At 42.6% G+C, this 25000-nt stretch overlaps 6 protein-coding genes across 13 annotated transcripts; 2 read left to right on the forward strand and 4 right to left on the reverse strand.

Annotated features, from left to right (window-relative positions):
* Nucleotides 1-1869: 1869 nt before the first annotated feature.
* Nucleotides 1870-4881, forward strand: LOC129760537 (chondroitin sulfate glucuronyltransferase). 3 transcript variants are annotated; one of them, XM_055758186.1, is made up of 3 exons: nucleotides 1870-2106; nucleotides 2175-3752; nucleotides 3821-4881. In XM_055758186.1, exons 2-3 carry the CDS (start codon nucleotides 2184-2186, stop codon nucleotides 4658-4660), a joined length of 2409 nt encoding a protein of 802 aa, XP_055614161.1. In that variant the 5' UTR covers nucleotides 1870-2106; nucleotides 2175-2183; the 3' UTR covers nucleotides 4661-4881. The 3 variants fall into 3 exon arrangements, with proteins under 3 accessions (XP_055614161.1, XP_055614160.1, XP_055614162.1); XM_055758185.1 differs by having other exon boundaries at nucleotides 1870-2102; XM_055758187.1 differs by having other exon boundaries at nucleotides 1870-2102; nucleotides 2178-3752.
* A 280-nt stretch (nucleotides 4882-5161) lies between these two features.
* On the reverse strand, nucleotides 5162-6027 carry LOC129760538 (uncharacterized). The gene is made up of 2 exons (XM_055758188.1): nucleotides 5695-6027; nucleotides 5162-5635 (listed from the first exon to the last, which is right to left on the reverse strand). Exons 1-2 carry the CDS (start codon nucleotides 5863-5865, stop codon nucleotides 5234-5236), a joined length of 573 nt encoding a protein of 190 aa, XP_055614163.1. The 5' UTR covers nucleotides 5866-6027; the 3' UTR covers nucleotides 5162-5233.
* A 376-nt stretch (nucleotides 6028-6403) lies between these two features.
* On the reverse strand, nucleotides 6404-7300 carry LOC129760535 (uncharacterized). The gene is made up of 2 exons (XM_055758184.1): nucleotides 6829-7300; nucleotides 6404-6741 (listed from the first exon to the last, which is right to left on the reverse strand). Exons 1-2 carry the CDS (start codon nucleotides 7032-7034, stop codon nucleotides 6465-6467), a joined length of 483 nt encoding a protein of 160 aa, XP_055614159.1. The 5' UTR covers nucleotides 7035-7300; the 3' UTR covers nucleotides 6404-6464.
* A 279-nt stretch (nucleotides 7301-7579) lies between these two features.
* Nucleotides 7580-13468, reverse strand: LOC129760541 (uncharacterized). Of its 5 annotated transcripts, XM_055758194.1 has the most exons (3): nucleotides 13093-13468; nucleotides 12959-13033; nucleotides 7580-12901 (listed from the first exon to the last, which is right to left on the reverse strand). In XM_055758194.1, exon 3 carries the CDS (start codon nucleotides 12804-12806, stop codon nucleotides 8259-8261), a length of 4548 nt encoding a protein of 1515 aa, XP_055614169.1. In that variant the 5' UTR covers nucleotides 12807-12901; nucleotides 12959-13033; nucleotides 13093-13468; the 3' UTR covers nucleotides 7580-8258. The 5 variants fall into 5 exon arrangements, 4 of the variants coding, with proteins under 4 accessions (XP_055614169.1, XP_055614170.1, XP_055614167.1 ...); XR_008740359.1 differs by having other exon boundaries at nucleotides 7580-8014; nucleotides 8067-13468; XM_055758195.1 differs by having other exon boundaries at nucleotides 7580-13033.
* Nucleotides 13469-14221: 753 nt separating this feature from the next.
* Nucleotides 14222-18766, forward strand: LOC129760540 (chromosome-associated kinesin KIF4A-like). The gene is made up of 5 exons (XM_055758191.1): nucleotides 14222-14508; nucleotides 14762-15791; nucleotides 15885-17773; nucleotides 17980-18449; nucleotides 18519-18766. Exons 1-5 carry the CDS (start codon nucleotides 14389-14391, stop codon nucleotides 18583-18585), a joined length of 3576 nt encoding a protein of 1191 aa, XP_055614166.1. The 5' UTR covers nucleotides 14222-14388; the 3' UTR covers nucleotides 18586-18766.
* A 107-nt stretch (nucleotides 18767-18873) lies between these two features.
* On the reverse strand, nucleotides 18874-24256 carry LOC129760539 (sterol regulatory element-binding protein 2). Of its 2 annotated transcripts, XM_055758189.1 has the most exons (5): nucleotides 23362-24255; nucleotides 20181-23013; nucleotides 20003-20117; nucleotides 19564-19737; nucleotides 18874-19486 (listed from the first exon to the last, which is right to left on the reverse strand). In XM_055758189.1, the coding sequence occupies exons 1-5, from the start codon at nucleotides 23477-23479 to the stop codon at nucleotides 19133-19135; spliced, it is 3594 nt and encodes a 1197-aa protein (XP_055614164.1). In that variant the 5' UTR covers nucleotides 23480-24255; the 3' UTR covers nucleotides 18874-19132. The 2 variants fall into 2 exon arrangements, with proteins under 2 accessions (XP_055614164.1, XP_055614165.1); XM_055758190.1 differs by lacking the exon at nucleotides 18874-19486 and having other exon boundaries at nucleotides 19618-19755; nucleotides 23362-24256.
* Between the last annotated feature and the right edge of the window lie 744 nt (nucleotides 24257-25000).

Here is a 25000-nt window from a genome sequence, read left to right on the forward strand (position 1 = left end):
TGGTTTATCAAGGTTTTCTTAAAAAAATTAAAATTATATTTTGGACTTAGAGTAAACTACGTTGCAAATTGAAAAACCGGAAAAATTGATTAAGCAGGAACGTACGCCTCTGTACAAAAAGTGACCACCAGGAATTTTAATGATTTTTGAGTTTTCAATTCACGATGTTTTGAGTAACGTCCTTGCTGAGCGTGGTCTTTTTCCATTAGTTTTTTGTCGAATTATTGCCATAATCAGATTTATTGCAGTATGTGTGTGTGTCCCGTTTTTAGAGCCCAAAATCGAAGTGATTCTTCTAAATTTAAATTTTTGTTTTTACTTAGAACGCACGAATATGTTCTTTGTTACTTGTTTAGACTTTCTAGGTTCGTTCAGAAGTCCAAATAAATAGAGCACTTAAAACAACGGTTTTCATTTCTCTCGAGTACCTTTTATTCAGCCAAATGTGAACTTTAAACGTACAAGATTAAGTAGCCATGTGACTTTTGGTTACTTGGGGATGCAAAAAAACGGAACATTTATATAAAATTACATCATCGTTACATTGAGGCGTGTAAATTTAGACGAAAAACGATGCACGAAAAGAAAACAGCTTATTGTCGTGTAAAAATACAAAGCGATAAAAATTTTAAATTTTTCCGAGATATTAGCTGTTTTTATAAAATATTCAGGATTCAGATAATTTGAGTTTTGAAAAGAGCATTAGTTACTATTATCAAATATACCTATATTTTCAAAACAAACACCTAAAGTAAAGAAACAAAAGTACACCCACCAATCTCGAGAAGCGCCAGGCTGGGGCACTTTTGACACGAGAATATCGTATTCTGATGATATCCTTACCGGTCAGTTTTCATTTTTCACTTTAGAAACCGTCCACTTTTAGAAAATAGTCAAAATGCTGGAGCTGCGTCTTGGAACGAATATATTCGGTTTCCGAACAATGACTCGGCTGGCAAATGGCACAAGTCAAACAGTTTTATTCGAATCTAAATCAAACAGATATAATATTACACCGTTTGTATAAATTCCATTGGTCGCTTGATTTTTGCATCACTGAGTGTATGATAACAGCAAAACAATTTATTTCTATCCGATTTTTGAAAAAAGGTTTAAAATTACAGTTTTTGATTTCGTATACTATTAATTATTTTATACTGTGTTCCATTCAATTTTTGAAACATATTAGATCGTGATAAGAAACATGCCTATTGAAAATCCTTTTATTTTAATCACTTTTTATTGATTCTGTTTGTTTGTTTATTCAATCAACGGACCAAGTATAGGTCCAAATGACGATTCTGGTACATACTTTTGATGTGAGCGGTCGATAGATTTTTTTTGATTTAAAAAAAAAATCTTTGCATAGTTACATACATACGACCTCGTCAATCCTTAACCGAGAATGGCGACAACACATTCGACCTTTTGAAACATGTAGCAAAACAATGGTGGTGCATCCGAAATGCGACCCAAAATTTCGACAACTCGTAACATCTTTTCCCACAAATTACCCAATATAATTTCGACACCTACACCTAGCACGTACCTTTGCCTCAATCTAGCGATATAGATTGTCCATGAAAATTTGTATTTTACACACAAAAACACGAATTAATTCTGCGCTTCGACACCGACGAAATCAGCGAACAACAAAATTTTTCCAATTTTGACATTTCATTGCGTTTGCCAGTCGTTTATCGCGTTTTCTTCCGTTTCCACCTTTTTTACTGTACAGCCCTGTCGGAAAGTGAAACTAGTTCATCATAAATTCATTTTGTGCAGGGTCATTGATGAACTCGATGAACTCTCGTTCATCTTGACTTCAAAATTCGTTCGTGTTTTTTTGCATTTATGTTCTGTGCATTTTCGTCACAAAACAATTAAAAAAATATACCTGTTCCTGTTTTTCTTGTATAATTTCCTTTAATTGCTAATTAATTTAATCTTGTTTATCAGTTTAAAAGTTTTCTGACGAATCATACGACGACATAAAGAAAAACGTGCCTTCTTATTCCGTGAAGACATAAGACCGGAAATGTGTTGTGGGTGTTGATTTCAGTCGAGTAAAATAATACGTGACCTCCCGCAGCCTCAATAAGGTAGGTATTATAAATTATCTCCTATTTTTATTCGACCAAGTTTTCTATTTTTCAATTCGATAAACCACACAGCAGGGCAAAATGTGGAAGCTGTGCAACTTAAGCCGGAACCAGTACCTTCTGTTGGGTATGGTAATTGGATTTTTATACAGCTACTACTTGCCCCAGGATTTGACAGAAATCGTAACCGAGTGTCCGGAGGCAACCGCCAAGGAACACCTGCTAGGTGACGATGTTCGGTATGGAAACGAATTTGAACCGCAGCTGAACCTGGAACAGAAACCGATGCAAGCCAAAAAACAGGTGAAGAATATCGTTCGTCCGAGGTATTACTACACGGAGCTCGGTATACGGGAGAAGCTCTTCGTGGGGGTAATGACAACCCAGGATAACATAGATTCGTTGGCCACAGCAATCAACAAGACTTCCGCTCACTTGGTTAACAAAATCAAATTTTTCATCAATGCCGATAATGTTAAGGCAAATTTTAAACTGAAGAACATAGTAGGTTTCACGGATACTCGAGAGAATTTGAGGCCGTTCCACGTGCTGAAATACATTGCTGATAATTATTTGGATGATTACGATTATTTTCTACTGATGATGGATACCGGATATGTCAACGCCAGACTACTGAAGGAACGGTTATCTCATGTGAGCATCAGTTTTGACATCTACATGGGAACACCTCACGGGACAACTTTAATTGGCGATGAGGACGTCCCATCCGATGCCCAGTATTGTGATCTTCATGCAGGAATAGTTCTAAGCAGCAGTGTGATTCGTAAAATTCGAGCCAATCTGGATTGGTGCGTCAGAAGCGCAGTTTCCAATCAGCACAACCTTAACATCGGCCGTTGTGTCAAATACTCAAGTAAAATAGACTCATGTCAGACCAACTGGCAGGGAATCAACGTAACCAGCTATAAATTGCACAGCTATAAAATCTATCGAGATCTCCATCTTATTAAAAATGAAGACTCTTTTAATTCTGCCTCCGTAATCTATCCGATTACCACAGCTGATGATTTTTATCTCCTGCATGCGTACTTTTCTCGAATCCATCTGGAAGAAATCAATCGCACTAAGAATCGAATTCAACAAGAAGCCTCCTCAATTTCTAACGGTTCACTCCCCAACGATATACTGGAAGTACGCTGGCCACTCGGCGTTCCAAAACCAAATCCCCCAGAATCACGCCACGACATCATTCCCTGGACCCATCTAAACCTGACTCACTCGTTCATGTACAATACGGAAACCAACGTGCGCCCTCTATCGACCGTCGACGCCCAGGACATGTCCAACATTCTGAATAAAACTATCATCGAAGCGCATCGGTCTAATCCGCATCTCGAATATCGATCCCTGCATTCGGCGTACAAGAAATTCGATGCCGTTCGTGGAATGGACTACCGTATGCATCTGAACTTTTACGACCGAGCTCAACGGCAACCAGTGCTGAAAAGTTTCGAGGTGGTTAAACCCATCGGGCTGATCGAGATAGTGCCATCCCCATACGTCACGGAAAGCACCCGAATTGCAATACTACTGCCAACCTTCGAGCACCAAATTCGGGAGGCTATGGAGTTTGTAGAAGCGTATGAACGGGTTTCCATGGACAATCAAGATAATACTTTTCTGATGCTGGTAAGTGATTTTTCCTTGAAAGCAAAGTTTTACTGATTAAACTATAATTTCTAATCGTTCGATTTCAGATCTTCTTCTACCGTGCCAATACTCCGAGCAAGGGTGACGAGGACGTATTTTTGCCGCTCAAAAATCAAGCTCTCGGTCTGACGGAGAAGCACAAGCAGGATGGTTCCCGTATAGCGTGGGTTTCGATACGACTTCCTCTGGAGCTGAGCCAGCCGTTCGAGCTGAACCATCTGTACAGTACGTCCATGTACGGTCCCAACCAGTTGCTCGGATTTGCGGCCATTGATTTGGCGCTGCGAAAAATTGGACTCGATAGTCTGGTGATGGTGTGCTCGGTGTCTGTTACATTTGCGTCCGATTTCTTGAACCGAGTTCGAATGAACACTATCGCAGGATTTCAAGTGTTCAGTCCGATTGGCTTCAACATGTACCCTTGTGGATGGACCGGGTTGTGTAAGCAGTGCGAAGGTTGCGACGTCGGGCAGAGCAGTGGGTACTTTGATCGGGCCAATTACGATGTCATTTCTTTCTACAGTCGCGATTATGTAGAGGCCAGGAAAGCACTAGAACAACAGCTGCCTATTGTTCGTAGCGATCGCGATATTATAAATTTAGTAAATTATACCGAGGATCAAGGTATCCGGAACATTGCCGATCTGTTTGTTCGTGCTTCTGGAACCAAAATTCATATGCTACGAGGAATTGAGCCAAATTTGCGATTCGGCCGAGTTATGGAAAACTTTTTGGCCACGGATATTGAGGGTGAGCAATTAATGTCACTACGTTGCGAAGAGCATGACCACGAACGTTGTATTCGCATCGCTTCCAAAAAACAGATCGGCGATGTTTTAGTGCAATACGGAAACAATGGAGGTGGAGAGGGTGAGATAAAAAAGTAACAAATCTAAATATAATGTACTCCTTTTTTATACAGGTTATTCTTTTAAAATCTTAGGTGTCTAGATTTAGGAGCATTTATATTAATCGAAACTGAATCAGTCTTGCCAAATACATTATATTCAATGCGAATAGATAGTAAATCAAGGAACTTGAAAAAAATAGATGTTAGATAGATTAACAGATTTTAGAACACAAGTGACAATAAAGTGCCTTATTATTACACAGATATTTTTTTACTTCCACTTTAATTAAACATTCTTTATGAAAAGTCTTGCAGAATTTCTCTGTCAAATTTTCATTAAATCAAAACGATTCTTAGCTGATACAGAAATATTTCACAGTGCTTTTCTATTCAGAGTACCATAAGATGTTGTTTTCTTTAATTTTTTCTTAAAATAACACACTTAATTATAAAATTGATGACTTAAAATTTATGAATTGCTTGGAAAGAAATATAAAAAAATATTACATACGATTCATAATTAAACAATCAACTAAAAGTCAATCAACAAGGCATTTTTATATTTTGTTATTTTGCAATCGAAAATATCCGAAATATGGTGGCCGTTATTCTATTTGTAGTGGCTCCTTTGGTGCTGTTGCCGCTGCTGTTGACGAAGTTCCTTCTTGGTTTCCCTTATCAACTGTTTGGTGGTACCTTCGTCAGCGTCATCCCAGCCGGCTTGTGCTCCTTCTTCGTCCCAATCCGCCAGCCCATCTACCACCGGAATGTCGATCTGTGCCGTCAGTCTGCTGAATTCTGGCCGACCGCCCGATTCATCTTCCCCGGCAATGCAAATCTTTTGTTGGGTTACGATCTGTGGTGCCATGTCCTGGAAAAAGTCAATTTGCTCCTCCGGGGCCGGTTCTCTGGGAGCGGGTGGCGCTGCCAATTGCTCCCGATAACGCTCGATGTGTTCCTCAACCGTAGCTGGCGAATCGTCCCAGGAGTTCCAGTCTTTTTCAACTATGTTCTATAAAGAAAACCAAACCTTAAATACAATGGAAAATCTTTTCCGTCGAAAGCTCTTACCTTATATTTATGACTATTCACGTCTCTAACGACGTCCACGGAACTAAGTGCCTCACATTCGCTGGTCGACGCTTTCCGGCGCCGGGAACAACAGCATAGTACACGCTTCAGCAGGGCACCGATGGTTACTAATAGATGTCTGATCCGCGTCACTAACAAGTTAGTGAACATATTTTTTTTTTGAATATGAGCTTACTAGACTAGTGTAATCTTATGAATCTAATATTTATAACCTGAGGATATTATTTTTAGTCTCCGTTTAGGAATTGAATATACTACGGAACCAAATCCGATAGCGCAGCGATAACTCGGATTTGTGCTGACAGGTGCGACTGCGACATCAGTCGAATCGGTTTTTTGTTTACATGTCGAGTGAAATAACCGATTCGTTTTTTTCTGAACCGATTTAGAAAATTTCCATAACGGTAATAACGCACCGTCCCGGTTAATAATTATTCTACTAGGGCTACTAGAATTCTAGTAGTATTTCTAGTAGAATTCTACTAGAACTTTTGCTGACAGCCAAGTAGAAAATGGCCCACCCGATTCTACTTGGAATGAATTTCCCGAACCAGAATGTCAGTTTGAATGAACGACGACCGTGTGTGAATGTGTGAGTGATCGACGACCATGTGTACATGTGTGCGTGAACGCGAAACCTGTACTATAGCCAATTCAATTTTCAGACAAAAATAATAAGAATTTAAAATTTTCAATGTGTTAAGATTTTCATACATTTTTATTTTATTTACCCAAATCTTCTCAATTTTTCACTTTACACAATATTTAACACTTAATTCATCACACAGTAACGTCTTCCGACGAATGCACTCGTAGTAACGGAATATCTCGCCTCCACGGCCTACGTTGCCATTTTCCTTACACTGATGTGGGGCTTCGTAGATCCTCAGCATTTCAGTAGTCCAACTCGGCAGGCATTCCGAAAACTCTGGAAAATCGAGGAATAGAAAGTCCGGCGCGTTGGGAGCCACCCAGGCGTTCCTCACTGGCGAAGTTTCCATCGGATACGAAGAGCTTGTAACGATCCTGTGATGAATGGAAAAAAGGTTACAAACTGGAAAACTAAATATCATTCTCTACTGTTTACACTTGTTTTCTTTCAAATTTTCTTACCTGTTTTCATAATTTCTTAAAAAGAAAGTAAATAGAGAAGGCTGCAGTTGTTTGTGGGCTTTCGGTAGCCATGCTTGAAGAGAGTGAAAATTTTCCGCAGCGTTTGCAGGAACCAGATGAACAACCAGTGTTGTACAAAAGGATGGTTCATCTAGTTTGTATAGCATACGCATGAACAACATAAAGTGTAGATGTATGTGTGACATACTTCAGTTGAAGGGTTCACAACTTACAAATACAAAGAAATTTGACACTTGTGAATACACTGAAAAAAATTCTAGTAGAAGAATTATTAACTGGGGTAGTGCAGGGCGAGTACAACTTCGGGTGTGTTCTTATACCAATACACGGAATCGTCCATCTTGTGACAGGCAATCGTAATCGTAGGCATGCATGGTAGGCGAACAATTGGCTGTCAAAAAGCGCTCCGTCTCTACCCCTAAAATCTAAAGCCCTAAAATAAAAGTGCGGCAGACTGTCATCGCGGAGTTCCAATCGAACTGTCAAAAGTCGTTCCAATCGAGCATAACCATTTTTATCATTTCAAATTCGTGGCAGGTATTGCAATCTGTGTGACTGTGACTTTCAATTTTTTAATTGAAATTAATCAAGAATGCTGAGAAAATTCATTGGAGCAAAACGGAAAGAAGCACTTAATTTTTATTTTAACAATTGACACAACGGAGAACAAATTAAATAATATTCTCAAAACGAAAATCAACTTCACAATCTGCGACACAGTTTGTGGGAAATAAAAACTGTTCCGTAGTACGTTGTATGCGAACGAACTCGACTGTAAATACATTTATTATTAAATGGTGATAATGTAAACAATCTTTTATGAACTTACAAATAAGTTTCGCCGTTTACCCTAAGCTCTAGCTCTGGCAACCCTAAACCGTCGGATATCACCGGCTATTTGAAGCTAATGGACGAAAATCATATTTATCATCGGGTACAAAACAAGTATTCTTGCGTACTTACGCTTTTTCTTTCCTACCGCTCTAATTGAGCTCAACCCGGTACACCTAACCGGAACAACCGAACGGTCACTCAAACTATCAAAGGAAATACAATATTTTAGTGGCAAATTGCGCAGTAAGGAATTTCTATCACCTAACCTCTTCCGACTCACTAAACCGCGAGCACAAAAATCACGCGCAACTGGCCAAATAGCTTCCACCTACTATAAAAAATACATTAAAAGATGATCAAATAACTAATGATCAAATACATACTGTTTTCGCTAAAAACAATTCACTACAAACTAACTAACTGCCAGGTCAAGAAAAAACGTGTCGCAGTTTCGATCAATTTTCTAACAATGACAATTCTTTTTCGGCGCCAACGCGTTGACGTTTGTCCGATCTCCGTACCAAGGTTGCCAGTTCTACTAACACCCCAACCCGTAACGTCGTAGTCAATCGACTTTACTCTCCTCCTGCACGTCCAACAGAGCAACCTTTACCGCTGGTCTTTGAAGAGTAGATCCGTCGCAAGTCTCCACCGACCTTGTGAACTTGTCCGTCTCGTCCTGGATAAGTCCTCACCACTTTACCTCGGAGCCATCCGTTGCGCACGGACTCGTCTACGATGACCACTAGATCGCCGACCTTCAGCGGCCGCGTTTCCGCGAACCATTTCATCCTGCAGGCTATAGTAGGTAGATAAGCTTGCACCCAGCGCTTCCAAAACTGGTTTGTTAAGTGTTGAATAATCTTCCAGTTTGGTCGAAGAGGTGTAGCATCGTCGATTGGTACCCTTGGTGGTTTGCTGTCCTCGCCGGAACTTAGCCAAAGGAAATGATTTGGAGTCAGCACTTCTTCCTTGGGATCCTCCAGCGGCACGAACGTCAGCGGATGGGAGTTGACTATCAATTCTGCTTTCGAGAGCAATGTTCGCAGTCCTTCATCGTCTAGCCTTTGATGGTGCGAGAGAGTCTTGAATGCCTTCTCCGAACTGGCTCTCATCCGGGGAATGTAGTAACGTAGCTTGATCTCGTTCAGTACCGTCTGGGAATTGGCATGACCGTACCTTTGGTAAAATCGCAGCATCAAAGAAGTGATTACATCATGATTTTTTGGTACTATCTCAGGATTTCGAACTTCGAACGAATAATGAGCCGCTAGGTGATCGATTCTGCTCGCCTTCCGGAGAACACCGGACTCATCGATCATCGATGATAGCTTCGCTAGGACACTTCCCTTGCCGATACGCTTCCACCGCTTCGGTGAAGGCTCAGAACTGCTTCTAAACGCTTGAATTTCTCCTGCAAACACCTGTCGCTGTACAGCCCGCCAAATGGCTGTTTCCGCCGACACACAATCATCACGATTCAGACCACCACAGGACTCACTAGATTCCACAGGATCCCGTTTGAAGCGCTTAAAGCGGTGCACAAAATGATGCAGGTTAGCAATTCTGTTGGGTAGACCACCACACCGCGAGCAATTTTCCATGTTGACTACAAAATTATCTCCAGTAGTCACCCCAACCCGTTTCAGAACGTGTTTGGAGTGCGACTGCCAACTAGGTATCTCAAAACCAACTGATCGGTTGACCAGACTCACTTCCAAAGCCAGTTTCGTTGCCTCTTCAATGGCACAGCTCGCAAGGAAATCGTCAAAATATGTGTTGTCAACAATTGCTTCAGCAGCTTCCGGATAACGATCTTTATGTTCCTGGGCGTTTCCATTCTTAGCAAACTGTGCTGAACACGGGGAGCACGTTGCCCCGAACGTTGCGACGTCCATGTACACGTCGAGCGCAGCTTCTGAATTCTCCTGATACAAATATCGTTGTGCGTTTCTATCTGCCGAACGAATAATCAACTGGAACAAAAGCTGGGAGCTCAGAAAGATTCCTCCATACGTAGCCGCAGCATCCCAGAATACACGCACCTTTGTTAACTTGCTCGGATGTCGCACTGCGCTGATTGGCAGGTGCCAAATCTTTCCGTCGTCACTGTTGCGGAGCTCGTCTGACGTTGCTTTGTGAACGTACCCCTTGTGTAGATAATCGTTGATTTGTTTGTCAATATTAGTTTTCAGTTCGGGATCTTTCAGCAAGCGCCTTTCAAAACAACCGTGTCGACGTACTGCCTTGGTAAAGTTGTTCGGAAAAACCGGCTCATCGCTTTTCCAAAACAATCCATTTTGGAACTTTCCGGATGGTATACGAACTGTCGTCTTTTCGAGTAATCTTCTGGCCCGTCGATCTTCATCGGATTCGGGTGGTATCAATCCGGATATCGCCAGGTTTTCGAATTCAAGATACTGCTGGACCGGTTCATGGAGCTCGCGGCTATTGGAGCTCTCGCAGACATGAAGGAAAGCACTACCTATCGTTTCAGGTGCTCTTCTTCCACCGAATATTGCCCATCCGAGGCGAAATTTAGCAGCAATAGGTTCTCCTCCGGATCTTTCCCTCTTCTTCAAAGCTAAGTTGAGCTGGGCATTGTCGACACCGATAAGAATTCGTGGCACGGCCGTCCGGTAGCTGCTGATGGGAAGTCCACACAGATGGGGGAATTGCTTCGAGAGACTCTCATAATCCAGGCTCTGCTTCGGTAATTCCAAGCTCTCAACGGTTCTTACGTTCGCCAGCTGATGGATGCGATTGTTCGAAGCACCTGAGATACCTATCTCGACCTTACGAGAGTTACTCTCACTTCTCGTGACGTTACTAGTCCACTGCAAGCAAAGCGGAATTCTTTCGCCCACCAAGCCCAGTTCGTCGATAAGTTCGTCTTCGACCAGCGTCAGGTCGGATCCGTCGTCCAGAAAAGCAAATGTGGACACCGACTTCCCGTTCGTGTGAAGAGTCACCGGAAGTATTTTGAAGAATGTGGTGCCTTGCTGGTGTTGATGATGGGCAGTTACCGATACAGAAGATTCCGATCCTTGACTCTTGAGAGTCGAACAACTTCCTGGATGTAGCAGTTTATGGTGGGGCTCAGGGCATCCATTGATCCCGCAAGGCTGCTTGTTTCGGCAAGGCCACCTTCCATGCGGCGCCAGACAACGCCTACACATTCCCGTTTCGCTGATGAACCTCAGCTTCTTTTCGAGCGGCAACGTTTCGAACTGCTTACAAGTTCGGACTCTGTGCGTTGTACTTTTGCACATCAGGCACGGCTTTAGCTCCGGAGTAACTTTCGAAGCCGGTGGTCCAGGCGCTGAGGACACGGAGGCGGAATGTGCGTTCAAATAAACTGGCTTCTCCTTTCTCACAACACCTTTTGTGGCTTTTTCATTCAGACCAACATCCGACGTCAATTTCACCTTGCATGCCGCTGTTCGATAAGCCGACACAAACGCACAGAAATCGCCAAGCGATGGTTCCGGAAGAGCTGCTAACTTCATACCCCATTGTAGCTGCAAGTCGGGTGGAAGCTTAGCAACAAGCTCTGCCAGCAATAGTGGATTGTCCAAATGGGTGTTCAGTTTCGCTGACTGCATGTACGTCACCATGTTGCGTACCTCTCTGCCGAACGTCACAAGCGTCTCCAATTTCGTCACAGACGGCTGAGCGGTTTTCCGGATCTTGGATAGCAGACAGTATACAATTTGGTCTGGCCTTCCACACTCGGCTCGTAGGATGTCGATAATTTCCGGGATTGCATCCGGCAGCGTTAGAATATTCTGAACCTTTTCGCGAGCGCTACCAACAAGACTTTTCTGTAGCCTAGCAAGGTTCTCGTCGGGTTGTATGCCACACATGGCCGTTGTCGATTCAAATGCACTCAAGAACATGGGCCACTCGAGTGGGTCCCCGGAAAACTTGGGGAGGTCTCTAGAGACAACTTGACGCGCCGCCAGTTGCTGTGGCGTAATCATGCGACCTGTAGCATGAGGAAATCCTTTACCCAAATCTGCTGACACTGTTGGTGGAACTGTAGGCGGGTGCTGCTCGGATGCTTGCCAAGCACACGGCTGTACATTCAAACCAAAGTTCGGATGCCTGACTGGGTTGTTGATAAAGACTCCTCCCTGAGGGTGCGCAAACTGATAATCAGCACCAGATGACGGCATGTCAGGAATATTTGGAAAATACATCGTCCCGTAGGGGTTATTCATCACTGGAAATCCAGGGAACTGCGACGAGCTCGGCGGTGGCAATGTTAGCGGATTCACTGGTACAGGTGGAACTGGATTCTGAGCCACTGGCGGAAAACGTGGATTCGAATCAAGATAATTGCTCCTTGGGCCCGGTGCTATAGCTGGGGGAGGATTTCTCACTGGAATCTCTGCTTGTTTTGGCACAGTGCTTGGTTGAATCTGTTGACCTGATTGAATAACTGCTTGCATTCTTTGCCGCTCCTCTCGCTGTTGGATGGCGGGATGTGGGTTCGCACTTGGAGCCACTGTCTCGGGTTTCTGCTGGACTGGGGTAGAAGTATGCACGAATCCGCATTGTTGTTCCACCCAACCGGCGATACTTCGATGACTTTTTCCTCCTACGCTACGATCACATCCTTCATTGAGCTCTTCTAGAGCTATTTCTGCCTCTAGCTGCTGCTTTCTAGCAAGAAACTCGCGATCCCGTTCCGCTTTTTGATCCTCCAAATCCTTTTGCTCTTTCAGGTGCCTTAAACGAAGATGAGCAATAGCATTGACTGAGACGACTGATCCGGCATTCGAATTAGACGAGGATTGAAGTCTTCCGAAATTTGGATCGTCCTGTCTCCCTCTTATTGGACCGGTGGTATTATCATGACGTTCAGCGGCGCGAGCTGAAGCAAACGTTGTGTGTGCTTCGGGCGAGTTTATGTTGCCGGTTTGAGTCGAATTAACTGCGTTGTGACTAGCTACGCATCTGCAGCAGAGCCAGCTTCGATCGGCTATGGTAGCCGTAACACCGGCGCATCCATAATGTTGCCATTGCGAACACTCGTCACAAGCGACCATGCTCTGCGCTGAATCCGGGCGGCGACATGTCACGCAGTTGAACAGCTCTCCGGTAGGGCCTTCCATCATCGGTTCCAGGTTTAGGTTGCTCGTTGCAGCTTTATTTTCGAGATTTGTGGGAAATAAAAACTGTTCCGTAGTACGTTGTATGCGAACGAACTCGACTGTAAATACATTTATTATTAAATGGTGATAATGTAAACAATCTTTTATGAACTTACAAATAAGTTTCGCCGTTTACCCTAAGCTCTAGCTCTGGCAACCCTAAACCGTCGGATATCACCGGCTATTTGAAGCTAATGGACGAAAATCATATTTATCATCGGGTACAAAACAAGTATTCTTGCGTACTTACGCTTTTTCTTTCCTACCGCTCTAATTGAGCTCAACCCGGTACACCTAACCGGAACAACCGAACGGTCACTCAAACTATCAAAGGAAATACAATATTTTAGTGGCAAATTGCGCAGTAAGGAATTTCTATCACCTAACCTCTTCCGACTCACTAAACCGCGAGCACAAAAATCACGCGCAACTGGCCAAATAGCTTCCACCTACTATAAAAAATACATTAAAAGATGATCAAATAACTAATGATCAAATACATACTGTTTTCGCTAAAAACAATTCACTACAAACTAACTAACTGCCAGGTCAAGAAAAAACGTGTCGCAGTTTCGATCAATTTTCTAACAATGACAATTCTTTTTCGGCGCCAACGCGTTGACGTTTGTCCGATCTCCGTACCAAGGTTGCCAGTTCTACTAACACAGTTGCACATCAACAAGAAGTCATGCGAATGTTTTCGTTATTGGCAGTGTTGAAGGATTACAGAAGCTTTTTCAGTGCTGCCGAATCGGTGCGAAATTCAGTCTGCCGCACTTTTACTGTAGGGCTTTACTAAAATCAGGACAAGGAAACCCAACCCCCGCCTCCCGCCCATACGCATCTTTCTAGTGCACAGACATACCTAGACTTATTTCCAAATTGCCCAGATTTTTTATCCTCAACACCTGGCATCCCTGGTTCAGGTTCAAAATCGGATTTTGAACGGCGAGCACCTCGAGCACCAAATGCACCCAATCCGCGATTCCATATTGGTCTGATTAAATTATCGACCATTGAGTTGGTCATCAATTTTGTTTCTTAAGAATGATCAATATAAAACTTTTTTTAAGTTTTTAAGAAAGTTTTTCATTGAACAGATTTGCTGATTTTATCAAACTGAGCATACCTTATTAACAAAGCAAAAGTTTTGTTGATTTTGTTTGGTTCCGGCATGAATTTTTATCTTAAACGATTACAACTTTTCAAAAACTGCTCAGTTTTTTGTTTCAAAAAAAAAATGCTTCAAAAATGCTGCAACGAATTTCTATTTTACTCACCAGGTTCACCCCTGTTAATCATTGCAAAAAGTGTAACGACATTTCAATAACGTTCCGTAACGCCTTGTCACGCTGATCGCAGCAAACTGCCATTTTTTCAAAAAGGAAGGTTAAAATGAAAATTCCGGCGCTCGTTATAGTTTGCTAGGCGCTTGTGGTGATTTTTTAAAGAATTAAAGCTTGTTTTTGTCCCGATTTTCGTTTATTAAATGCCAGAAAGTGCCCTCGTTTAGTATTCCAGTAAGTGAAGCTCTGTGTTTTCAGCCATGTCAAATCCTTCGGCCGATTCGGTAAAGGTAGCCGTCCGGGTGCGACCCTTGAACGGGCGCGAAAAAGAACGAGGCTGCCGAATAGTGCTCCATCAACCGAACCCGGGCGAGCCGCAGGTAGGTGCAAATTGGTTGGGTTTTTTTAAACTCCTGTGATGAGAAATGGGCATTAGCGATATGCATGGAACTTCTTTTCGGATCCACGAAAACCTTTCGAAATTAATTTAGGGATGAATGACTTGGAGAAGATAAAAAATCGAAATCACCGAGTGAGGTTGGGGTTAAATGAGCTAGCGTTTTTGTTTTTTTTTTTCAAATCAAACAAATTTTCAATTGAAATGGATTTTCATTCAATGTATTTTGGCTAAAGGTACAAATAGGCAACGAGATCAGTGGCAAGCCAGAGGCGTTCACCTTTAACTATGTCTTTCCACCACAAGTGAGCCAGGAACATCTGTACGAGTCGTCAGTACAGCCTTTGCTGGAGAAGTTGCTGAACGGCTACAATGTGACTATCCTAGCCTACGGACAGACCGGATCCGGCAAAACCTTCACCATGGGAACTAACTACGATGGAGAGGAGAACGAAACCATGGGTGTGATCCCGCGTGCGATAAACGATATCTTTGATCGGGTAGAGGACAACGATCAGTATATCACAACCATCAGCTGTAGCTTCATGGAGTTGTATCAGGAGAATTTGTATGACTTGTTGTCGCCTAAAGGATCTCGGGAGGAGCGAGTTGTTGATATCAGGGAGTCCAACAATCAGATAGTGATTCCGGGACTAACAGATGTGCCGATTAAGTCGGCTGAAGAGGCTTTCGAGACTCTAATGCGTGGTTCGGAAGGCCGGGCGGTTGCTTCAACGGCTATGAATGCGGTTTCCAGTCGAAGCCACGCCATTTTTACCCTCAATCTGACAATGCGTTCAAAAGGCGAAAAACCAACGGTAATCAATAGCAAGTTTCATTTGGTCGATCTGGCGGGTTCCGAGCGTCCAAAGAAAACGCAAGCAACAGGTGAACGATTCAAGGAAGGTGTCAAAATTAACCAAGGGTTGCTGGTGTTAGGAAATGTTATTTCCGCTTTAGGATCTTCCGGGGGACCACAGGGGCACGTGCCTTATCGAGAATCTAAGCTAACTCGATTGCTTCAAGACTCGTTGGGCGGAAATTCATTGACTCTGATGATCGCCTGCGTCTCACCAGCGGATTACAATTGTGAGGAAACCATCAACACCCTTCGATACGCCAATCGAGCCAAGAACATTCGCAATAAGCCGGTTGTCAACCAGGATCCTAATCAAGCTGAAATCCGAAGATTGAATGCTATCATACAGGATCTTCGGTTGGAATTGTTGGCTGCGTGTGCTGGAAAGGAAAACGTTCCGGGAACTGGTTAGTTACATTTATATTATTTTTATCTTTTGCTCAACTTGTATCTAGGTACCTACATGATTGAAATAAATTTGGTTTTCCAATTATCTACAGCCAACCGTCCTTCATCGGTGCCAACACATCCTGGCGTAATCCGGTCAAACAGTGACAACTCTCTCATCAGCCCAATCGAGGCGTCTCGTAGGCAGAAGGAAATGACCGACAAAATAAGAACACTTCAGATGCAGCTTCAAACGGCTTTGCAAGATTTGGCTAACGATCAGTTGCGCTCATTGTCGATCGAAAAAATCATAGAAGAAATCGAGGCTCTTCTGGCTGCAAGCCCGGATTGTGATTTAAAATCTGGCATTCGGGCCATTCTCGATAGCTACAAAGAGGAAACGGCTTCGATTAAAACCGAATTGCAAATGTCAGATTCTTCCATGTTGCAAACGGCTACCGAAGATTTCCAGAATAGGTCGGACACTCACACCCAAAAGCAGATAAAGATAAGGGATGAGTTGAGACAACTAAACAAAGAACTGGAGTTGAAGGAAGAGTTGCACCGAAAGTGTTTGGGTAATATAACGAATATGACTTTTACGGTTGATGACAGCAGTTCTAACGAACGTTTAGAAGAGTACGAGTCGAAAATAAAAGAATTAGAACAACAGATAGCCGATTTGAATGACCAACTCAATACGACCAAGGTAGTAGACAAGAAAAGCAAACTGGCAGAGGAGCGCCGGAAAAAGGTTCAGCAGCTGGAGGGTGAACTTGCCGACCTGAGAAAGAAGAGCGCTCAACAAGCAAAGATGCTGCAACTGAAAGAAAAGGACACCCAAAGGATTGAAAATCTGAGTAAAGAAATTCAATCCATGAAATCCACCAGGGTAAAGTTGGTAAAAGCCATGCGATCAGAAAGTGAAAATTTCCGACAATGGAAGCTAAACCGAGAAAAAGAAATCTGTCAGTTAAAAGAAAAGGATCGTAAATTGAAGAACGAAATGGTTCGACAGCAAAGGGTGCATGACAAGCAGCAGAATGTGCTCAAGCGAAAGGTTGAAGAAGCTGTATCGGTGAACAAACGGTTGAAAGATGCTCTGGAACGCCAGAAAAACGTTCAGGCCCAACGTGCAGCGAAGTTGCAAGGAAAACCGGTTCGAAGTGCAGATGTCACATCTTGGGTAGATCACGAACTAGAGCTGATTCGATCTGTTAAAGATGCTTCGGTTACTTTGAATCATTTAATGGATGATCGTGCTTTGCTCAATTCCAAGCTTCTTGAAATGAAAGCCAACGCCGATGAGCACAGCGAAGAGCAAATCAAACAGCAGGAACACGACCTAGAGCTACGAAACGCACAGATCGCTGACTTACAGCAAAGAATTCTCTCTACAGATGTCGATTCCAAACAGAAAACAATCTTGGAAGGCATTCCGACTCTGGTTGATGCAAAGTTGGTCCTCAAGAAGCTGATCTCAGTATTCATAGAGTCCCAAGAAGAAACGGCCAAAATGCGACACCAGTTGGTGGAAAGAAACTTATCGGTTGAATGTTTGGAAGAAACCGTTCGCCAACTGACGGCGGAAAATGCCGAAATCAAACAACGTTGCGTCGACGAATCCAATGAGGTGGCCAAAATGTACGAAGAAAAACTGTCGCTGCTATTGTTGTCCAAACAGAAATATGCACGACAATCGCGGGAAGCTAGCAATACTTGCGACTCCGTGCTGCAGGAAGCAAGCGATCGAATGGAGAAAATGCGTCAGGAATTGGATTCGTTCAAGGAAGCCAATCGCATTTTACAAAAGCAGTTAGATGAAATGAAAACGATGACTGTAAAACGTAAAACTCGAAATAGCAACAAGATGATGTTCTCGCGGGAGGTGGAGAGTGAATTTGAAGATCTAGAAGACGAAGAAGACGAGGACCTTGAAGAAGAAGATGGATCTAATGATCCGGACTTCCGTCTTACGCCTCTTGGCAAAATCAAGAAGAAGGTGAGTTAAAATTCAATTTTTGTTTCATTTGATAGTTCTATTGGATGAAAATGTCTTCTTATTCCATACAGTTAAGAATCCCAAGTGTCTCGATGGCAATTGAAGATTTTCCAAGCCCTATTCCGAAAATTTGAAGAACATTTTTCCAAAGTTATCAGTAACTTACTAAAATTGTTAAATTGTTCATAAAATTGTCATTTTTTTAGGAGGCGAAAATGCGTGAGACGCTTATCAGAAAGCAATCCGGCGGAATCGTTAAACGACGTGCTTCGGAACAACCCAAGGGCGATGATAGCACTTCTGTTAATGATTCCCACGATAGTCAGCAGGCGTTGCACTGTAGTTGTGGCACTATCTGTAGTACCAAACGGTGCGGTTGCAAAAAGGCGGGAGAATTCTGCGGCGACTCTTGTCGCTGTCCACCGGGTTGCGTCAACAAGAAGTTGTCGGATCGTTTGGACGAAGAAGACGATGAGGAGGGTAAACCGATGGAAGTGGACGAAGACAAACCAGCCGATGACGAAATAAAACCGGTGAAATCGGAACCCAATCAAGAGGGAGAAGAAGAGAAGGAAAACGTAACATTGAATAAACATGCTGATCGGTCACTGGAAAAGCGCAAATCGCAGGACGACAGCGATGGCAGTACCGAAAATGTTTCACCCAAAAGAGCAAAGTAAGTTGTACATTATCCACATACTTTTCGTTCTTGTAGTATAATTAACGAAAAAAAATATTTTTTTAGACACGATCCGTTCACACCAACTTATGTGTACTCAGTCAAGAAAAGAAAACCTATCCTGAGGGACTGAGGAAGTAAATGGGCATGCTGTATTTGGAATGCTTGAACGACTGATTTTTTTTCCTGTTGACGATCGAAAAATTGGTCCGATTGCAGGTATTTTCAACTTATTGACGATTTATATTGTATTCAATTTTTTATTATTATATTATACTATTAATGACCACGAAAATCCACTTCTATCAAACTTATATTTTGAGTCATCTTTACGTGAGAAATCCTGCAAATTCTTATGAAGTAAAACAAGTTTGTCAAGAACCGGGATGGCTGTGTCATCAAAAAACAGAAAATTCTACAATAACTTTAATAATATTTATTCTGAGTTACCTTATTACAACATTTATTTGATCAAGCTTAATTAACTTATATAGCAGTTCTGCTGTATAGTATGTACAAGGCTTCAAATGAAAGTTTGTTGCAGAACTAAAAGGTATGTCTTAAAATTATACCTTATTTTATGAAAACAATAATTTTTCTTATTTATTTGTTTTTATCATAAAAGCTGCAGTTAATAAATATTTATGAATAGTTTTTAGTAAAAGTCAAACAAAAAAAAACTAATTCGTAACGGTTCCATTACTCAACGATCGCATAAGTTGATAGCACTCTTGGAGGCGTTTTTTGTCGCCGATTTTTTCAAGCGTTTTGGCGGCTTCCCGCAGCATGCTGGCTCTTTCTCCGGGTGTGGAGAGACACGGTGCTGGCAAATGCTTGCAAGCTACGTACAAGGCAGCGGCCCTTTCCCGCCCACCTTCTAATTGACCGTTACGATCCTTGCCGCTACAGATAATCGAAGCGCGGGAGTAACGCTGCCTCAGGCTGTGTCCCAGTAGCTGCTGGGTAGGCCCCGGTGCAGCACCGGCCATCAGCCTACAAACGGCTTCGTACAAGAACAATCGGGACTGGGCGGACTGTTTTTTGGGAGAGACAGTACAACAAAGTTTATTTTAAAAAAATGGTATGCAGAAAAAACGGTTGCAAATCTTACCGGAATCTCGTTGACAACGAGTCTCAACGAATTGAGGTCCTTTTGGAATTTGGCCAGCACTGCTCCCGAAACTGGGACGTATTCACCACGTACACTTTGGAACTTTTCGTTGTCCGACTCCCAAAGAGCGGTACGGGCTTCCAAGAGCCAATCGCATGCCAGCAATTGGGCAAGCTAGAAGCAAAACATGTGCTTAAATTTCAATTCAATGAAGTTTGTCTAAATAATTATGCACTTTTTCGTTTATCACTGGATCAGCAACGTTGTCAGTGCTTAACCACCATGATTGCACTGCAGAAGAACTGCACCGATTTATCGAGCGTAAAAAGTGCAATGCAACTACAATGCACTCGGATGGTAAGCCTCGATGTAAGATCTCACTTTTATTTTGTATCTTTCACTAACCTGTCAAGCTTAATTAAAAAGAATACAAACTTACCATTTTCAATCGCTGCGGTGACTTGCATAGATTAGTGGTCAAACTATCCTCCAGGAATTGGCTGCCAGTATTGCAGCTTTGGAAAACCGCAACCGAATCATACTGTGGTTTGTTCCTATTGAAAAAAAAAAATCATTTTATCCTTTATCAAACAGAGAGAAAATAATTCCAAACTTACAATAACGCTCGTTTGGCATGGAAAGCAGAAAACAGTGCCTTAGGTAGCGTTTCACTTCCGTTAGCCAGTTCTGGAGGAAGATTCTCGATGTGCGAATAAAGTCGCTCGGCTTCCTGATCTTCTCCGAGCAACCAACAGGCAGCGATACTTAGCAAACTTGACCACCAGTGGGCTAAACGATCCTGACAGCAATTGCCCCGCAGAACGCATGAATCGAACGTCACAATACCTGTGCGATTTTCTAGACTAAGGCAATCTTTCAGGAGGGCTGTAAAATGGAGCACGTTGCTGATCTGACAGCCAGAGTACGGATAGCTGCTGATCGGCATCGATGCTTTGCCACTATCTGATTGATCATCTTTGGCCGAATCGCTTTTACTGTTGACGTTTGTTTCTGGAGCATTCGTAGCTTGTGATTGTTGGTTGAAGGCAGCGTTGGCGTGTTTTCTGCTGATCTGACCAGAACCGGTTAAGCATTGGATAGACTTTTGAAGGAGGTTTTCGCGGTAATCTCGCATCATGTATTCCAATGGATCGGCCTTGTTGGCAAGCATCGTGAACATGGTTTCTTCTGGTTGATTGTGGAACTGTACGGCATGATTCGTCAAGAATCGATAACCGTACGATGTAAAGGCCCACCCGAATTTGTTCGAATTGCCTTGGTCACATTGGCCGTAAACTTGTTTGGCCTTCGAGAGATAATAGCGACAAAAGTAGTGCATAAATTTGGGATAGCTTTTCTTCACCCGAAGGGCCGCTGTGATGTAAATTTCAATAGTGTCTTCTGGGGAGATGACGGTTGAAGCTGCCTCCGCCATATTGACAGCATACAGGGACATCATCAAACCGTTAGCTTCCGGTTGATTTGAAACCAGATACATTTGATTCAGACGATGGAACAGAAGGGCCAGTTCCTTTGCCGAATTCAATGCATCCATCCTTTGAGCTTCAGGTTTGAAAAGGCCACCGGTTCGACGGGAAAGCCAGCGCCCTATGTAAATTCGGTGCAAAAACATTCGAACAAACTGCCAGCAAGTGGTTGTGACCGTTTCCAAACGACTGTTGGGAATGTTTATTCCGAAAGATGTCAAACAACGTTTGGCTTCCTGCAGAGAACCCGCGACATTACCTCGTTCGAAGTCAGCGTCTGATTGCTTTTTGTGTTTCCAGTACTCGGTTGATGCTTTGGATCGTGCTGGTAGAATTGGATCGCCATAAACGAGCATTTTTATCAAACCGAATGCCAACAGTGCAAAGTTGATAGCAAAAATGAGCATCGATGAAGAAAGACTGGTCCAGGAGAAAAATGGTTCATCTACGGCCAAAATCCGGCGACTGGTACCAGCATCATCCAGTTCATCATTGGCCTCGCCCAGTTGCGACAAGAAGCTTCCGAAGGGATTGACAACTAAAACGGCCAACATAAACATACACAGCGTCAACCGTGAGTGGGCAGACATTCCTCGAACCCCGGACATCAGATCATCTTCGTTAAGCGTTTCCTCCATACCGTGACCACTGGCTGCAGATGACGAGGTTCCAAATGGTGAAGGTGGCATCGAATGATCCGAGTTGTGCGACGGCGAAAGAGATGGATTTGAATCATCACTCCTTGGTGGAGTTATCGGTCCCGACATCACCGTTGTTATTTGGTCCTGATCCTGATTTACTACGTTAGCGGCAAGCAAATCTTTCAGCGAATTTCGATCAGTCATCTTCATCTTTAGGAACATGTTCTCCTGTTTCAGACTATTGTTTTGCTTCTGCAAATGTCTGATGTGGTCAATTGCCTTTCGCAGAATGGCCGATTTGTTCAGCTTGGCGTCTACACCAACGACGATGTTTTTCAACTCAACAATACAGCTATTGATGGAGGTTCGATATCTTCTCTCGATTGCGTTGTGAGCTGATCGTTTTACTTCCTTTACCTTGGGCTGAGCGATCGGTTGAGCCGACTGAGATTGTTGTGGCAAACGGTTGATTTGCAATTTACCGGCATTCTCTGACGATTCCAGGACCAAGGGTATTCCCGTTGTTAAAATTGGCCCATTCGGAGTGTTCACCAAGGTGTGAATGTTCTGGGTGCTGGTGGTCATGACTGGGTTTGCCTGCAACAATACTTGTTTATCACCACTTTGGAAGGTGAAGACTTGTTGCATAACCGGCACTGTGGTTGCCGTGGTTGTCTGCGCAGGAATAGTGGTGGTCGTGGCTTTAGTTGTCGTAAGCAGATTTTGTACGCGCACCCCTGCTGGAAGTATCGTTTGCGGTACACTGGGTGTTACCGTTGTGGTTGAAACGGCCGGAGCAATTGTTTTAATGTAGGAATAGCCGGTCGGAGCTCGGGCATTCTGCACCAGTATAGTTGATCCATTCGAAGCGATATTTGTTCGGTTTTGCGTAAGTATGATTGGGGCGGCGGTTGTGGTGTTAACCGCTTGTTGTTGGTGAATGAGTATCGGTTCCTGTTTAATAATCGGCTGTTGGGGCTGAGTGGAAACCTTTTGCACCGTTTGAGCTATGTTGGCAACCGAAATCATGGGATCACTGGAAACGAGATTGCTGTAAAACTGTTGTTGTTGTTGCGACTGCTGATGTGGTTGCCCTGCAAGCAAACTCGTCGAGTTGAGTGCGTTACTTTGCAGTAGTTTGACTTCCTCCTGTTTAATGTCCAGGGCCGATGATGGTCCAGATGAATCACTGAGTGAGCTAAGCAACTGCGAAGAGGTGGAATTTGGCGACGAAATTGATTCAATCACATTCTCTTCCCAGCTGTACTGACTGAGGAAATCTTCACCCATGAGGTTCATCAGTTTTTCCTCATTGAGTTGATCTGAAATTTGAAGTCAGATTTTAATTTTTTTTTGTTTATTTATTATATGTTATGCGGTCATTGTAACAACTGGAGTTTTTTATGTATATTTCTGGCAAAGTTTGTTTTGTGTTTATTAGTTTTAGAATAAACTTTTGGTTCTTATAGATAATTGAACAAAAAATTAAGATATGCCAAAAATTCTGGAGCATTCGTTCTTGTATGATGTAATGGAGAAAAGCTGCCCCAAACTTGTATTAAATGTGCCAGTTTAAAAAAAACGGTAAGTATAGATATGCATTCCACCTAATATATCGCGATGTATAGATTATCATTAATTTAAACTTTAATCCTAAGCTTACTACTTACACATATCAGCAATATCCTTGATGTCGAGATCGTCAGTTTTAAGGACACTATCGCCAATGTCCATCCCAATGGCATCCGAAGGCTGGAAACTATCCCAGCCTCCTGCGCTTCCGTCCATTGTTTACTTTCGTTTTGAACACCCGTAACCTAGGGTCGTACACCAATTGCAAACTTTGAAAATAATTTTTAGCAAAAAATGCTACATTTACTGGACCAAAAATCTTTTTCACGAATTGAGGAATCACTCCTGCTCGTCAGCCAGCACTTTTTCTTCACGTCACAGCCACAGCTAGCCAATCGTTGGCCGGCACGGTGGGTGGTGGCACGGTGAAGGCGGGCAAATAACACACCGTCAGATTCGACGCTGACCAATCAGAGCGCAGAAACCAGTATCGTATGATTTTTCGACACCATCAATTTGTGACGTCACACTTGTTTAAGGATCATAACCTCAACACAGACAGCACTCCCAATCATTCAAAACATTGAAGAGTAACAACAGAACAGTAGTTGCATCATCCAGAATTCCAGATACTCGTACTTTTATTAACACTAATGGCTTTTCACTCCATATTATAGTTTGTTGTTCTTATTTCTCAGCGATTGATTGTGCCATGAATCGTTCCATTATGATTGTGATCGATGAATTGTAAGCTAGTATGACTCATGGTTTGTTATTAATGTTTGTTATTCAAATTTATAAGTGACGTCGCTCTGTACCGAGACAGGAAACGATATTTGTTTCCTTGGACATAAATTCAGCTTAAAACACTCTTTTATAACAAGTTAATAATTATTATTCACACAATTTCACATTACTAGCTTCTATAAAACTTTAATCAGACCAGCTAACTTAACTACTGCGACTATCTTCAACGGATTCGAAACAAAAACTAAAACCGCTCGCAGCACATGAACGCCATCTGCGTGCGTGAAGCGAAACTCAAGGGCGGGCTTAGCCAGTTTTGTACAGGAAAAAAATCGTTGTTAGAATCTGAGAGAAAACCTGTTGGAAACCATACTTTTTTTATGAACATTTCGGAATTATTTATTAAAATTTTTACGGGATATCGGACAGCCAGGAATAATTCATATCAGAACCGGACCAAACGTGATTTACATTTATGATTTTCAAACTCACATCTACACCGTAAACAATTCTCGCGTGAGCTTTCATTACGTCGAATGAAACAGAAACACCGAACCGAGAAAAACGCTTCTGAAATTTGAAGAGTGTTTTTCAAATCCTATTTTTATTCCTTAGCCGATAACCCTTAAAAAAATACGCAATATTCATGGAAACTAATTGTGTCAGATGTTCCACATTATGAATTTAATTTTTTGCAATTTTTAGAGCTATTTTTTGATCATATAGGAACATACGACATATTCAAACATAAATCGTTCATACGTCTGAACACATTCGTCATTTGGAGGGGAAATTTGTTTCATTCGTCTCTTTTCTTTCGTCCTTTGATTCGTTCAACTTGCACTTACGCCCAAATGTTTCTGATGCAAATACTATGGGAAATTTTCAATTTTCTCGGCGTAGTGGCTGTTTAATAAGTGAAATATCTAGTGTAGCAGTAAATTGGTGAGTAAATGCATAATGAAATGTGTGAATCGGGTGCGCCATCGG

This window comes from Uranotaenia lowii, unplaced genomic scaffold (genome assembly GCF_029784155.1).
Source record: "Uranotaenia lowii strain MFRU-FL unplaced genomic scaffold, ASM2978415v1 HiC_scaffold_651, whole genome shotgun sequence".
Taxonomy (NCBI): Eukaryota; Metazoa; Arthropoda; class Insecta; order Diptera; family Culicidae; genus Uranotaenia; species Uranotaenia lowii.